Source organism: Zosterops lateralis, assembly GCF_965231275.1.
Source record: "Zosterops lateralis genome assembly, chromosome: 1".
Lineage (NCBI taxonomy): Eukaryota > Metazoa > Chordata > Aves > Passeriformes > Zosteropidae > Zosterops > Zosterops lateralis.
Genome location: NC_139762.1, coordinates 82,142,709 through 82,159,200, shown reverse-complemented (window position 1 = coordinate 82,159,200; position 16,492 = coordinate 82,142,709). Strand labels below are relative to the sequence as shown.

Genomic DNA, 16,492 nt, shown 5'->3' with positions numbered 1-16,492 from the left:
CATGTGGCCCAAATGAGAGAGTTCAAACTGAATGAGAGAGTTTAAAGCAGGCCCAGTAAAGAATTATGCCATGCAGTAAAAATGTCAGGAAATTGTTCTTTGCAGAAAGCTGAGGCAGAGCTGTCTATCCTATAAATTATATAATCAAGGTCAAACCATTTCCACCCTGTCTCCTAGCCCTATGCCAGAGCCATTGCCAGCAGTAACAGATGGTTTCCAGGCCAGCACCAGGCAATAGAATCTTTATGGCAAAGCCAAGTAGTGTATGGTTAACTGTAACATGTCCTCAACAAGAAACATACCCCAATCAGGGCAGGGAAAGGATTTCACTTGTCACAAAGATACTGAAAGCAGAAGAAAGCAGGAAGAAATACAGAGCAAAAGGTGAAAAAGGCAGCTCCCACATCTTCAGGACAGACCTTTGTATGTTCCCCTGTCTACCTGTAACAGATCCTGTTCAAGAAGAAGACTCTGAAGGGGTCTGTACTTCACAGCCAGGAGTCAGCCATAGATTTATGTGATGGAACTCCTGAAGCATCTCACTGGATAGTGTAGGGCACAGACTGATACTGTGTATGGTTCTCAAAGGTAAGTCATGGAAGAGAAGGACCAAGAGAGGGTCCCCCCTAGAGTGCAGAGGGACTGATCAGTCTACACAAACAAGGAACTGTAGGAGGAGGACTGTATCCTGTAAGAATTGGCTGAGGCCCTGACACAACACTCTATAAGAACACTACTCTGAGAAAGGATCACCTCAGGACAGTATGACCTACACCATCAACAAGGGAAGGAATCAACAGAAGCATTTAAAATAGAATGGCAACAAAGTTGTCAGAGAAGCATTTTTCAACCACCAAGAGATATAGCACACAGCTGGAAAGGGCAACAACATGGCTTTATGCTCAGAATAACTACCGTGTAGTTGTCTGTATGGCCAGTCTGATTAACTGATGGTACATGAACTGAGAAATAACATGCAGAAATTGCAAAAGAGATTCATTCAATGCATTTTGTTTCTCCCACCATGCAGGACTTGTTGGCAGTACTGATCTTAACTTCCTGCACCTGTAGCCATATGGCTCCACCAGGTTCTGAGATAATCCTAAAAAGACTGGTGTTTACATTGTGTTAAGTACTGTAACCTTCTGAGTACATGATCAAGAGATTATTTCCATCCAACAAAAGATAAATCTCATGGAGCATGTCTGTCACTGCCTCATGAGGAACCAGCTGGGATAAACTTCACAGCTATCACCAGACCACTCTGAATGAGAAAACAGCTACAGCCTGGTGATGAAAAGAGCCCTTCCAGGACCCACAAGGCAGGTGGGGAGCCACAGCACATCTTGTATCTAAATTAACTTGTTCCCCATGAGAAGGAGGTCCATGCATCCTTGCTACCATATTGAAAGAAAAAAACTGAACTTTTATGTTTCTGTGAGCAGAATGAATACCTATCTCCTTGGTGGCATTAGGCAATACCATACCATGAGTTCTGCAGGAGACTTTGCAAGTAAAGCCTATCCCATTGCAAGTGTCATCTGCCAGCAACTATGGCAAAGATCATAATTTTGAGCTGTAACACTGGATGAAGACTACTCGAAGGCAGGCTCCTGGCTGCAGGGCTCTCAGACCTCTCACTCAGCTGAGAAGCACTAGAATCATCAATGAACTGCCTGGACACCAGGACTCAGTGGAATGTATCACCAGCCTGTGAAGCCTCACTGCAGAAACCTGGAGCTGTTTCTAGGCTTCTGGATGCTTTGAGCCAGTGGTGAATTTGAGGCATGGGTAAAAGCAAAGCTTTCACAAAGCTGCAAAGCCCATCACAAAGCTGCATGGGACCTTCAGCTTGGCATGGCAGCAGGAATGGCAGCCTCTCCTTGCTCTGGCCCATGACCTGCCTGGAGGAAGCAACAGATATCCTGCTATCTTAAATGAAGCACAGCAATCTCAGGCAATCAGACATCCTAATCTGTTTCAATGCTGACATTTCACTCTTCCCTCCTCATGCTTTTTCTGCTCTCACCACAATAAATGAATGTTGTTTCTTCAATGTTACCTGCATGTCCACAGAGCTGATGAGCCCAGCAGTTCAGAGGTATAGACTTAATGTGAAGCCTATGTTTGCTGAGATTAGAGACTGATACTATGAACAGACAACTCAGTTTGCATGACTGGAATGGAAACTGCCATTGCAGGTAATTATCATGTTCTCTATGCTGGGTTCTGTCCTTGGATCACAACAACCCCCTGCAGCACCAGAGACTGGGGGAAGAGTGGCTGGAAAGCTGTGTATTGGAAAAGGCCCTGGGGGTGCTAGTTAATAGTCAGCTGAACATGAGCCAAACTGTGTTCAGGTGGCCAAGAAAGCCAATGGCATTCTGGCATGTATCAGCAACAGTGTGGCCAGCAAGACCAAGGCAGTGATCCTCACCCTCTGCTTGGCACTAGGACATTGGTAAGTACTCAAATCCTGTGCTCAGTTCTGAGCCTCTCACTACAGAAGGACATTGAAATGCTGGAGCAAGTTCAGAGAAGAGCAATGGACTGGGGAAGGGTCTGGAGCACAATTTTGATGAGGAGCATCTGAGGGAGGTGGAATTATTTAGCCCTGAGGAAAGGAGGCTCAAGGGTGACCTTATCACTCTCTACAACTACCTGAAAGGAGGGTGTAGCAAGGTGGGAATTGATCTTTCCTCCCAGGAAACAGGACAAGAGGAAATGGCCTTGTTCTGTACCAGGGAAGGTTTAGATTAGCTATTAGGAAAAATTTCTTCACTGAAAGGGTTGTCAAGCATAGGCACAGACTGCCTGGGGAACAGGTAGAGTCACCAAGGGTTGACTCCCCGAAGGGATCCTGGAAGTATTTAAAAGATGTGTAGATATGGTGGACCTAGTAGTGCTGGGTTAAATGTTGGACTCAATGTTCTACCAGGTCTTTTCCAATCTAAACAGTTCTGTGATTCACTGCTGATATCCACATACAGGAGATACTGGCACTGCCATCAACAAGGTGGATTTGGAATGCCCAGGCATGTTCTGTTCATCCACAGCCTTCAGAATCCCAAAGGCATGGCTGTTGGACTGCATGTGTGTAAGGTCCCAAGGTGAAATGGTACTGACAAGCTGAAGAAGTCTTGGAGAAGTCCCAGCTGATGTCTGTCCACGCACTGGAAAGAGCTGATGGTGAGGCTGGTTTTTATTTCTCAAGAAAGGCAGAGAAAGTTGTAAAGTGCTATATGATTCCAGTATTAAACCACAGGATAAGACCCATAGGAGGATTTGGTGCAAGAAAGTTGGAGTGCTGGTAGAAAGTCTGGAGGAGAGGTGCCTGAACACTCTTCTGGTTCCTGGCCTTGATTTTAAGTCCTTCAAAGAACAAATAGGCATGTGTGTGCTGACTAATGAGCCTTCACTCTGACAGTTTTCCTGGCCCCCTGGCCAACACCTGCATCTGTCCACTCCACCTCTTTTGCTCCCCTATTCCTAGTCCAGCTATTTCTCTACATCAGATAAAATTGTCAGCCTTGTTCTCTTACCGATGCATGCTTTTCCTATCTTTGTTCTTATCCTCATTCTAAAGGACCAGCTAAACTATATTATTCTTTCTTATCAGTCCCTATCTAATCTATCCTACAGCTGCTGCACATCAACTTTAGCTAAAGACCCTGACAAAAAATCTTACTCTCCTTTGATCTTCTGTACTTCTCTGCTAACTTATCCATGGCCCAATGCAAATACAGCTCAGGTCAGCACTTTTACATCAGCAAAAAGCTGTTTCTCTTCTGGAAATCTCCTTCCTGAGATGTCCAAGTGATATAGTTGTGGCCCAAGAACAGTTAAAAATAATAGCTTTGAAGGTGGAGATGCAGGACATAGATATATCTAAGGAGAGGGAGGTGCATTGCAATAGAGTAGATTCTATTTAAAGAGCAAATGCGTGTAGGTATGTGCCTGTGCTGCCTATAGCTGGGGAGCAGTGGGCAGGATGAACCAATGATAAATACTTAGGCAGTTGACCAGGCAAGATAAATTATCTTCTTGCAATCTGTACAAGATCAAATATGGCTTTGATCTAGCATGGAATCTAATAAAAGTGGGCTACATCTTTCACAATGATAGTTTTTTGCTGACACCTGACGTAACCTTAATTCTAACCACAGTCACTCTGCTATACATAAATGATCCTTCCAGGTTTAGTACAGAAGCAGCTGGTGCCCTGTCTGATTGCCATGTGAATATGGCAGATCAGGGTTCAAGGGCACATCCTCAGTAAGCAACTTTTACATCAGCTTTCTCACAGTTTATCCTCTTGTGCTCTCCCCAGCAGAAAGCTTACACCCAGCAGATATGAAGCAAGAATTTTTATTCTAATGTTTTTCCTAGGAGGAACAATGCATTACTTATAGATTCTTCCCCTAGAAGACAGTCTAGCCAGATCTACTTTTTTCCTTCCATATTAGTGTATGTGCAACCACACTGTGAGCTGGGATCCCTCCCCTCTGCCAGGATTCACGCAACACGTTCTGCATGCCCTCAGCTGTCCTCCACAGCAGCCTGGAGAGTGACAACTTAAAGATGATCCTGGGACCACCTAGATTGCAGACACAAGTAAGGCAGGAATCCTGACCAGTTTATTCCTATGAACTCTCATGAGTCTCCTTAATTCTCAACCTGTCATTCAAAGGCAAGCTGTCCTTCTGACAAAAGCAACTCTTTGCTTTTGGGGCTCTGTGGCTCAGGGCTCTGTGTTAACCAGGACAGGAAGACAGAGCATCTGATTTAATACAACTCTTTAGATTCCACTTAGAAAAGTACTTTCAAAAGCTTTATAGATATTTAGCATAAACTTCATTTGTTTATGATCTCTCTAATAGAGTATTTTCTACAGCTAAAATTATTCTTAAAACCCTCCTTGTGCTTGTTATCACAATTTAATTTCATGTCTAAATAAAGCTTTGAAGAAAGAAAGTTGGTTAAATTTGTCTTCAATTAAGTATTACTGCTGGCCGAACATATTCTCTTATGAAAAGTGCAAATCTCAAAGGCTAATCCCTGAGTTAAAAAACAAACCTTCCAAAACCTGTATGCTCCCAAACCTTCTCTAAACTATTAAAGGAAACAAAACAGAACACAAGAACCAATTTTAAAACTTTCATAGACATCCTTGATACAGAAGAATTAAATATATCACTGAATACTGTAAAAATATGCTGTGTTAAGTATTTAATTACTGCGTCACAAGCTAAGATAAGCATTCATAATAAAGCAGACTTTTGAAAAGTAATCCCTATCAGAGTCCCAAATATAGCAATGGAAACAGACTGTGGGAATGTCGAGGCAGCACCTTTACCTTGCTCCTGTAGTAGTATTGCACATGCATATCATGCACAGAGTGATGAAAGGCCTCCAAGGCAGAGAACCCTCCAGAAGTATTGACACACATCCAGCAGTGTGAGGCAAGAATCACACCAGCCTGTCCGTGCACCCCCTCCCACTGTGATGCCACCCTGAACGCAAAGAGAACGGAATGACTTGTGAACTGCCTCCCACGCTTTCTCCATTTACCACACAGCTATTTTATGTAGGCAGCTAGAAAAGGATTTTCATGTGCATGAACATGCCTGGCTGGAAGCTGCAGCTGTTCAGCTGCTGATTTATATGTGCTCAGTTTCTGTGGCACAGGGCTGGCAACCCTTGTAAGAGCAAGGAAGACAGGGTGGGAAGAGGAGATGGCTGGTGGTTGACAGCTGTTCCAGGCTCTATACTTTAATTGGCTCTGAATATACCTCAACAACCTAAATTTGGCTGATGCTTACTGTTTGTCAGAAGAGGACATAGAGCCTTGAAGAGAGGAAGGACTGAGCCAAGTAAGGGAGATTTAAGGGAGAAAATATAACATGATTTAAGCCTGTTCAGAGTTACTCATGCCCAGCCTTCTTTAATGGGAGACACAAGCCATTTTGAAGAAGGTAAAAGCCCGTATTTCCAGACAATAGATTAAAAGATTGCCCCAAATCATACCTTGTAAGAACCAGAAACTGGTGTTCTGGATTTCTACTTGTCTCCCTATTGTGATCAGCTACATTTGAGACACAAAAATTGTATCTCCACTCTCCCATTCAGGAATATGTTTACTGAGAAGAAAAAAAAAGTGATGATAGTGCAGCTAAGGAAACTGTCTTCCTGTTACCTCCTCCCCAACACTATCTTCTGGTGACTAGCACACTCTGAAGGTCACTTGTTAGAGATGCACCTCCTTTGGCGAGACAACCTTTCTGTCACACTCCATCCAGCTTGAGACCTTGATTTTTTCAGTTCTTTCCTCTTCCTGCCTTCCTCAGGCACAAGTGTGGTCAGATATACTGCTGAGCCGTAGCTTCTGTGCTTTCTCCATCTATCCCACCACAGAACTACAGAATATTCTGAGTTGCAAGGGACCCTCAAGGATCATTGAGTCCAGCTCTTAAGTGAATGGCTATGGGGCACAAGGGCTAGAGTTGATCAGAGCTAGTGAGCATGAAGGAGGTGAAGCATCAGAGGCTTGCAGTGTGCTTGTGGGTTGCCAGAATCAAGGTCATATGGGCCACAATCCAGATTTCATGTCCAGTCTTTCCTTACACACCTCTAGGGATGGCGACTCCACCACCTCCCTGGGCAGCCCATTCCAATGTCTAATCACTTCTCCTGTGAAATAATTCCTCCTAATGTCCAACCTAAACCTCCTCTGGCACAGCTTGAGGCTGTGTCCTCTTGTTATGTCAGTCCTTGGCTAGGAGAAGAGACTGACCCCCACCTGGCTACAAACTCCTTTCAGGAAGTTGTAGAGAGTGATAAAATCACCCCTGAGCATCTTTTTCTCCAGGCTAAACAACCTCAGGTCCCTCAGCCACTCTTCATGGAATTTGTGTTCCAGACTCTTCATCAGTTTTGCTGCCCTTTCCTGGACTCACTCCAGCACCTCAATGTCCTTCCTGATTTGAGGGGCTCAGAACTGTACACAGGATTCAAGGTGCAGCCTCACCAGTGCCAGGTGTAGGGGGAGACTTTTCATTATCTGCATCCACACAAATTCAACAGGGGGAAGGAAGCTTTATTGAAAAGAAAGGATATTTTTCTTATGATCCAAACTGTATTTGACTTTCAAACATTCTGACATTCTGAGAATTTTACCTTCAGTGTGGAGTTTCACTCAGTAAAGGACAGCTGAATTAAAATCAAGCAGACTTTAAAAAACTTAATCCTTGCAAAGGAAGTTCTCGCTTGCTACTTTTAGAGGGAAATTCTCACTTTAAGGAGATGAGATTAGAAACATGCTTTATTTAGGTTTCTCACTGGAGAGGCTAGAAACAGAGGAGAAAAAAAGTTGATGTTAGAAGATGATAATTTTTCTTGTCGTTGTGCCACAGCAGACCACCGGGTATTATTTCTCCATGTTGTACACATTTATGTAGGAAAAATGTAATACCTCCTTTTTTGCAGAGATATTTCAGTGATGTGCCACAAGCTTTGAAAAATCATCATGAGATAGATAAATGAATTGGTGTACTGTCAAACCCTTGCTTATCAATTTCTCAGAGATTTCCTTCTTCTCCAAGTACTTAAAATGTGGCCCTTCAAGCACATTGTGCCTACCCATCCCTCCCATGTCCCCTATTACACTTACATGTATCTGCTGCCTTAAACATATACAATGAATTGACAAAGCACTATTGTAGCTTCAGAAATTCTGTATAACACAGCTTAAGCCAGTGAGAGACAACTCTCTCTGTGATTACTTCAGGAAACAACCTAGCCTCTTTCAAGACAGTGCTGGGATTGGTGAGAGTCTCTCCTCATTCAAAAGCTGTTTCTAAGTTACTGCCTCTTACAAAGCAGTGGTCTCTACCACTTGGACCCGAAAATTAAGTTGGAGATAATTTTGGCAAAGAGGGAAATCAGGCCCTCTTGAAAGTGCTGACTTTTAAAAGATGGCAGCAGGGCAGGGAAGGAAATAAAGAAAACAGGTCATGAAACTGCTGAGCTTGGAAAGGTCTCCGTAAGATTGGCCATTGTGTGTTTTTGGTTTCCCCCTCCACCTCTTTGAGCAACCTGGTCTAGTGGAAGGTGTCCCTGCCTATAGCAGGAGGGTTGGAACTAGATGATCTTTAAGGTCCCTTCCAATACAAACCACTCTGTGATTCTATGATCCAATGAAAACATTGATCAGTACTCCTTTATTTTAAGAGTTTTAATTCGGTAGGTGGGAGATGCGATCTTTACTGGTTGTATGAAAAGCCAAACCACGGAAATAAAAAAGCAGACGTGGGCTCTGTAGCCACCTCAGCCTTCTCAGCATTTCACAGTCGATTTACAAAGTAACTCTTCCAACCATTGGCATACCAGAGCAGCTACTATTTCTGGCAGAAATACTGTGGATCCTCACCTTTCCTTGCTGTACCTAGGCCATCATAGAGGCAAGAATGCTAAAAGAGACAGTGTAATTCTCTGGTTTATTTCTTACAGCATTTATATAAAAAGAACAGAGTCAAGGGGCCTGTTTATTCATCTTCTTTCAAGTTCAATTAAAGCCAAACCAAAAAAATCCAAAATCCTTTGGAAGATCCATAAAACCAAGGACTGCTATTAGCAACTCAAGCTGAAATCTCTGCTGAAGATCTGAATACTTCATTGACCATGCAAGAAATTGTGGTGAACATGCTCCCACACGAGACATAATTGATAGCTCTTTCATGTGGTTTGGGTTTGGTTAGTTTATTGTGTACTTTTATGTGTACTTTGGCTGTTAGTCCTGAAAATGGGCCTGCTCCTTAACAAAAACAAATTAATGACCTGCTTTTCCTAAATGACTTCCGGAAATAAACATTAGGCTGTCACCCTCATATCTGTTTCCCTTGTTCTGAAGGCTAAGGGTATAGTTTGACAATACAATTGCATCAAGTACAACTACTCTTTGCTAACAAATGACAGTCTTGCTCTTTCATACTCTCTCTACCCCCCTCCTTAGTGCCAGCTCTGATCACTAAACAAGCTAATTCAAAATGAACTGCTGAAAACTATTGCTTTTCTTCCAAGTGCAGTGTTCTCTGAATTAACAAGTTAAATTGGCTCACTGATCGATATCAGGGATTGTGCAAGGCAGCAGGGAAAGGAATTATGAGGATTATGGAGAGCGGGATCTCTCCTTTTCTCACCTTCTGTGGCAGCCAGTTCATTCAAGAAGTCCCATGTAACTGCATTGGAGGGCTGTTCTAACTAGGATTCCCTGGTAGTATTTGGCTTTATGCACCTACAACTCTTCTCTGTGCTGTTCTGCAGTCAGGTTAAGGATTCTGGGGAGTCCTAGACCGTGGCAGTTTCTGGGAGGTACCTCAGGAGAGGACATTTTATCCATATGCAGGCTGAAGCTGCTCAAGGAAAATAGGCAAATCACTGGATTAGAGAGAACCATTATGGACATCATTCTGGGAGGCTGGCTGTTAAAACCCATCTTCAGATCATGGCGTGTCTGTGTCTGATCCCATTCCAATAGCAGAATGCATTTTACTTAGTGATCACTGCCCGTGAAGCCCATCCATTAGAGACACCCCTCGGAACGGGCACTGTCTCCCTGTCCTGTCCACAGTCCTGGACTCAAGCTCAATAAAAACTGAAGTGCCCAGTGGAAACGTGGGGCTTTGCACTGCTGTCTTGGTGCCATCAATCCAAGGAAAGCCTTCCCTTGGTTATGAACTGCGTGGTGCTGCCTGGACACATCGCCCAGGCCTCCCCTCTCCCCCAGGAGTGAGGGGCCCTGCTCAGGCCTGCACTCTCCCTGTTCAGCCTCCCCAAGGGAGATCTGCCTGCACTTGCTTCTCCTCCGAACTGGCCCTCAAAATCCGCCCTTTTATGTTTGTGGGAATCGGGCTCCAGCTCTCCAGAGGGATGAGCTGTGCCATGGAGGGGTCAGCCAGTGCAGGATTTGGGAGAAATCCACACCGAGGCGGGGCTGGGGCCGCACCAGCCGCTCACGGAGATGAAGGGAAGTGAGAGGGAATCCCATGAATGTCTGTAAGTACCTGAGATGGAGCCAGGCTTTTCCCGGCGGTACCAAGCAATAGGACAAGAGGCAAAGGGCAGCAATTCATGCAAAGGAAGTTCTACCTAAACATAAGGAAGAGCCTCTTTTCTGCCTGAGTGACTAGACACTGGAACGGGCTGCCCAGGGAGGCTGTCGAGCCTCCCTCACTAGAGATATTCGGGAACTGTCCGGGATGCAATGGCCTGCCACGTGCTCTGGGATGCGTCTGCTCGAGCAGGAGGCTGGACCACTTCCAGCCCGGCCCATTCGGTGGCTCTGGGAGTCCCGGAGCTCCCGGGCCCAGGCCGGGGCCGGGCCGGCCCGCCGGGCGCCGGGCGGGGGAGCATTCCCGGCTCCCGCTCCCTCCCTCTCCCCGCGCATGTGCGGTTGCCAGGGCGCCCGTCTCCGGTGAAGGTTTAAAATCTGCGGGACATGCGCAGTGCCGGTTCTGGCCCTGGCGAGGGGGACACGCCACATTGGAACGGCGAGCGGAGCGCTCCGGGCAGCGCCGGGTACAGTTTGCGCCGCGTTCGCTTCTTCCCGAGCCGCGCTCGCCTCGCCCGGCCCTGCCTCCGGCCGCCCCGCCGCCCTCCCCCGCTTCCTGCTCCCCGCGACACATGCCGCTGCTGCCGGGCCGCTCCTAGCGCCGCTGCCGGGCCGAGCCAGCGAGGGAGCGGAGCGGGCGGGGAGCGGAGCTCTGGCCGGGCGGTGAGGGACGGCGGCGGGCGGGCGCGGATGGATCCCCGCGTGGCCTGGATCCAGCCCGAGCAGAAAGGACCCGCGAATGCGCTGTGGATGCAGATCTGGGAGACCTCGCAGGGCGTGGGGGGCCGGGGCGGCGCCAGCTTCCCGCACTACCTCTGCCTCAACTCCCCGGCGCTGGACCCGGCCGCCTCTCCGCCCCGCGGGCACGGCTGCCTGCGCCTCGGCGCGCCCGGCGCCTGCTGCTCCTCGTCCTCGCCGCCTTCGCCCTCGCCCTCCCCGCCGGCCCTGCTGACTGGACTGGTGCCCGCCGGCCCCGGCGGCCCCGCGGCGCTGAACGGCGGCGGCGAGGGAGGGCGGCGGCTGCAGAAATCGCCTTCCGTGTCTTCCTCGTCCTCCTGCTCGTCGGTGGAGTCCGGCACCGAGAGTCCCGGCTTCTCCTCCTCGGGATCGTGCAGCGGTGGCGGCGGCGGCGGCTCCTCCTCTTCCTCCGGCGGCCCCCGGGCGGTGGCGGTGGCTCCTCCCGGGCTGCTGGGCAGCGGGGCCGGACCCGGGGAGTTTTTTAACTTCCACGAGAACAAAGTGAACGCTGTGAACGGGCACCACCAGCCGCCGCACCCGGCGCGCAGCCCGCACCCGCCCCCGGCCTCTCCCCAGCAGCACCAGTACCACCCGGGCCGCAGGAAACGGGAGAATAAAGCCAGCACCTATGGCATGAATTACCTGCTCTCCGGCAGCCGCGGCATCGCCGCCAACAGCTCCCCCCACCAGCAGCGGCAGCCGCCCCAGCCGGCGCTGCAGAGCCCCGGCACCCCCTGGAAGAGCAGGAAATACAGCCCGGGCGTGCAGGGGTGAGCAGCCGGGGCCAGGGGCGCCTCGGCCGCCTCCTGCGGGCCCGCCGGGAAGGGGGCGGTGGGTTGGGATCATAGAACTCCAGAGGAGCCGGCCCCGCCGGGGAGGCCGATGGTGGGGAATGGCGGGGCACAAACCCGTGCCCTAAATCACCTTGGTCTGTGCCGGCCTGGTGGCTCTTGGGCCAAGCAGCGATTCGGGATTCACGCAGTGCCAGGGAAGCCGTAGATACAGGGGGGTTAGGCCTTACCTTGGAATAGGTTGAGAGGTGAAGTTGTCAGGCTGGTACCAGAGGTCACCCGCAATAATTAAAGCGGGGATGTGTTCAGGATGCTTGTTAGAGCTGCCAGGTGCCAATTCACATTGTAAGGGGGAAGTGGAAGGCTTCTGTTCAGAGGAGCTCACAGCCCTTGTGTTAATTTTTAAATGCTTCTGCTTAGGCTGCAGCAAGCTGGTTAGCTCGAGGAGTGTTAGTAACATCAGTTGAAAGGGAGGTGCCGAGTTCTGTCTGAGACAGGCATGAAAGTCAGCGTGGTCTTAGAACATTTCTCTCAAGTGTGTTTTAGCTCTAGGATAGGTTGAGCCGGCCATAACCTGTACGGAAATCTTCTCTTTTTGAAGAGAATGCTTTTATGAAGCTTATCCTAGCTTGTAAGCCATTCCTTTCTTGTATAAATGGGTAGTTAGAAAGGCCGAGTATTCAGTTTGGTCTGATTGGCATGGAGAGGGGACTGAAATTGAACAGTGTGTCTGGGATGTTCCATGAGGTTGCTATGTTTCACCTGTCAAATTTCATTCAGTCAAGGGGAAATGTTACTTTCTAAAGTTAAGGCTATTTTATTCTTGGAAAAAGTGCTAGCTGCATTGACTGACTGTAGCAGATTTCTGATGTCACTTCAAAAATAGTTTGTTGGAACATCCTTGCATCAAGACCCTTGGATGCCTGTGGAATAAAGGCACTGCATATTTGTAGAGGGGAAATAGCTCAAAATAACAGGCTAAGAGCTGGGGATTTTAAAGTGAGAGATTTAACTTAAGGACGATGTCTTAATTTTCTCTTTTGTGTAGTACTGTCAGGTGTTGAGTATGTTAAAAGTTATGAAGAAGTATTAAAATATATTTTTAAAGTTCTATTTTTGCAAACCATAACCTCAAGAGGGGGAGGACAAGACTTGTGACTACTGCTTTTCCATTCTGGACTGACAGTGAAAATTCAAATTTCTTATAGGAATCTAGAATTTTATTCTTTTAAAGGTATCTTGTGCTAGGAGCTTTGAGTCTTCTACTAAGAAGATTGTATGTCTCAAGTTCCAATAGTATCTTTAAAATAGTGTGAAATTTTTCTTTTTTTTTCATAGAGATGCAGTAGAGCACTGAGTTAACTTTTTAATTTAAGTCAGCTCAGTGTAAGTGAGGCAGATCTCCAGGCAGGTGGAGGCAGGAGCAGCCTGGGTTCACCCAGCAGCTCTATGGCAAATGGCAAACTTGTCCATCAAATCCAAGCACTGCAAGTTCTGTCCTGTAGCTGTTAGGCAGCACCACCTATGCCATTCACATACCTTTATTTTTCGTCTTCTGTCCTCCTGTTTTCTTTTAGCTGTAATAGTGCCTGTGCCACTTTTCACGTATGAGTTTACAGAGAATCCATACACAAGAAAATTGTTAAGCTGAGATTCAGTTGCACTATTCAGTTCCATAATGTAGGTAGTTATTTTGCTGATGTGTTAATGACAAGTTTTTTGCTAAATATCTTTGAAAGTGGAAGCTGTGTTTCCTGATCTTCTGTCAAGGATCTCTGTTACAAAAGTGGGACCTGATTCTGGCAGTGGGATATCAGTAAACTGCACCTTGTGTGATCCTGTAGTTCCAGAGCATTCCTTAAAGTAGCAGGGAACTAACTGGTGCTGAAGGAGAGCATCAATCTTGAAACCATAGACCTAAATATGACAAGCAATTTCTGCCTTAAAGTTTGAGTTCTGTTACCCAAGGTGAATCTTGGACAAGTGTATATTCTTAAACAATTTTCTGTTTAGTGTTAGTAATTTTTTATAAAGTGCTTGTATGATTGAAATAAGAATAAGTCACTGATGGAGTGGATTTAGGTATCTCTCTTTTGCAGTAATTCCTGTTAAATGGTGAGCTTAAGTTTTTCCTGAAGCCTGGCTGGCGTGTTATTTGGCAATTCAAATAAAAATGCACTGAAAAGGCTGGGATGGGGACAGATCCCCACAGGAGTTTCTTGTTGATCCCTTATGTTCCTTTAGTTGCCTGCTGTTCCCTGGAACTGTCAGCCTGGTCCTGAAGTATCACTTTGATAACTCATCATCTGCTGACTGAGCGTCTTCAGTGTTGCCGTACTGGTGTATCCAACTGTTGGAAAATGTGATCCTGGAAATCTTCAGCTGCAGTCTGGTTTGGGCATTGATTATAGGATGTAGGTAGGACTTGATCATAGGTGCTCTTATGCTCGCCCTGTCCATGAATGGTGGAGCTTACTCTGCTGTGAATATTGTTTTCAAAAGAATGCTTTTCTACAACATGCTGAAATTCCAGGTTATACGCAGTGGCTCACGGTGTTACTGTATTGTCTTTTGGTAACAGAGTAAGCAGGGTAATCTCTGCTAGTCCTCTCAGGCTGTGGTTGCACTTCTGAAGAATTGCCTGCGTGCTTTGAGGCAGTACTGTGCTCTCCTGCTTTCTCATTTCAGAGCTGAGGATGGTCTGTAGCGCTGCAAGTCATCGTTTTATTCACACTGCTCGTAGTCAGTGGCTTTGTGGTGGTAGGTGTGGTGATGTTCAGGAATACTGTATAAACACTGTGTTTTCCTCTGTTTTATGTACAGCATTCCTTTTTTTCCAGTGGCCTCATGCTTCCACCACTTCGATAACAGCATGAAAATCTTTGTAAAGGAAATTTTCCCCATAAAACACAGGTGTGAAAAGCTGTGTTTGATTAGATTTCATCCTAAAGCTGTGCTTTTGGATGCCCTAGATTTTCTGCTTTATGCTTTTACAGAATTTTGGAAGGTAAGGAGTGAGATTGAAGCCATATTTATTCTAGTGTTTAACAGAGTGATTAATACAGCAACAGTGTAAATTCCTATGTGCCTGGATTTAGTTTAGGACAAAATTATTGGCTTCAGCTGCAAGGCAGAGAAGTGTCCTTTGATATTATGAGGTTAGTTCAAACTGTTGTGACTGATGTTCAGAACTATATGTTATTTCTTGGTAAAGTTGCCTCTTGTGTGGTTTAAAACTGCATCTAGCCTCTTAGGGTGTGCATTCTTTGTTCAGCAAATATCTGTTTCTGTAAAGTCAGTATCTTAAATATATCTGAGTAATTTAAGCATCCAGAGAGTTTAAAAGTACTCAAATATTACTTCAAAAGACCCCATCAAGCTGTTCTAAACTCTTTGCTAAAGCCTCTACTGCTTTTGTTTGGAAGCACAGCTGATAGAGTACTTTCTCTGAAGGTGTAGCTAATAGCTTGTGAATAGTATACAATCACATCAGATTTGGTTATTTTGCTTCTTAATACAAATTTAACAAAGTAAGTAAAGAATTAAAGAATTTTTAACAATATGAGCCTGTTCTGCTTAATATTTTCGCTAAGTGTTCAGTCTAATTGTGGATGTTGAGTGAGATTAGTGCTGAAATAACTGGCATATCTGCTTGGCACATTACAGTGCTGTGCAGAAACAACAGAACTGGCTTGTTGAGGATTAGTTTGGGTACCAGAACTGTTCAGATACATTGGAATGGTGCTCTGCCTGGACTAATTAATGTTGCATAGTGTCTGATGACTTCCTGCATTCATTTTTCCCCTATATAGCTGCTTTATGTCTTTAACTCTCTTGATAATGACACACGAGTTCTGCTGTAGAGTGCAAGAGCACCAAGACCTCCACATTTCCTTATGCTGCAGGAGGATTCAGGGCAGCATTCCCTGATGACTACAGCAGGTACTTGGGGAGAGTTCTCATAAGCAAGGTAAGCTTATGGCAGTGCTTCCACAGAAGACTTGCTTCAGTGTTCACCAGTTTGCAGCTGAATGATGCTGTGCTCAAAAAGTGATGTCCAGAGATGTGGTGCACCTGTATGTTAAGCCTGTATTTGGTCATTATTTCTTCACCTGTTTGCGCTGTTTCTAATTACAGTCTTACAGGGTTTTTTTGCGTTTTTGATACATTTGAGAACTTTAACTAGGATAAATTTAATTAAAATTTAGTGCAATGCAGTATTAGAAATCCCTTGCATTCAGAACTGCGCATAGCTGCAGTTGCATGCTTGTCAGCCCTTGCTTCTTATTATCCTGCTGTCAGGGCTGTCCGATACAAATTAATGTGTGAGCATGTCACATTGTCAGCCCCTTATGCAAATTTTGTTTTCTGGTACTTTGAGCTGAAAGAATGTAGACTTTGGAAATACTCTGAAGCCTACACTGTCTGCAGTGAGATGTCCAGCTCTTGTAAGGGCTTTAGGGGCCTTCTTAACTCCTCCCTGTGCTTAACAGTGCTGTCTTGTACCTTCTGTCTTGCACTTGCTGTCTTTACACCTTTCAGTAAAGAATCAACATAGTGGGCTGTGCTTTAGCCACATTTCTGTCCAATCCTTGCTGTCTATCTCTGGTACCAGCTGGACAACTGTAGTGGAGGTGTTCATATAGGAGGCAGGTTGTGCTGGCATGGCACACTCAATTCTTGTTTTGCTTGACTATAGGGTCAGGGTAGATCTAGGCGGTATGTACTGGAGTGTGTGCAAGTAGAAGTGTGGACATAGTTGCCTGTTAGTCATAGTAAATTTCTGGAGAGAAATTTACCTGGAGCATCGGGATGTAGTTAAATGGATTGTTTGCATGCCTGAAGGTATGAAGGA

The 16,492-nt window shown here is 46.0% G+C and overlaps 1 protein-coding gene across 2 annotated transcripts in view; it reads left to right on the top strand.

Annotated features, from left to right (window-relative positions):
• Positions 1–10,798: 10,798 nt before the first annotated feature.
• Positions 10,799–16,492, top strand: part of TENT4A (terminal nucleotidyltransferase 4A) — a gene marked incomplete at its 5' end in the record, with an annotated part of 57,486 nt that continues 51,792 nt past the window's right edge. For both annotated transcript variants that reach the window (XM_083881130.1, XM_083881129.1), the window contains one exon: positions 10,799–11,616. In XM_083881130.1, coding sequence (XP_083737256.1) covers positions 10,799–11,616 — 818 coding nt within the window. The remainder of the gene's footprint in view (positions 11,617–16,492) is intronic.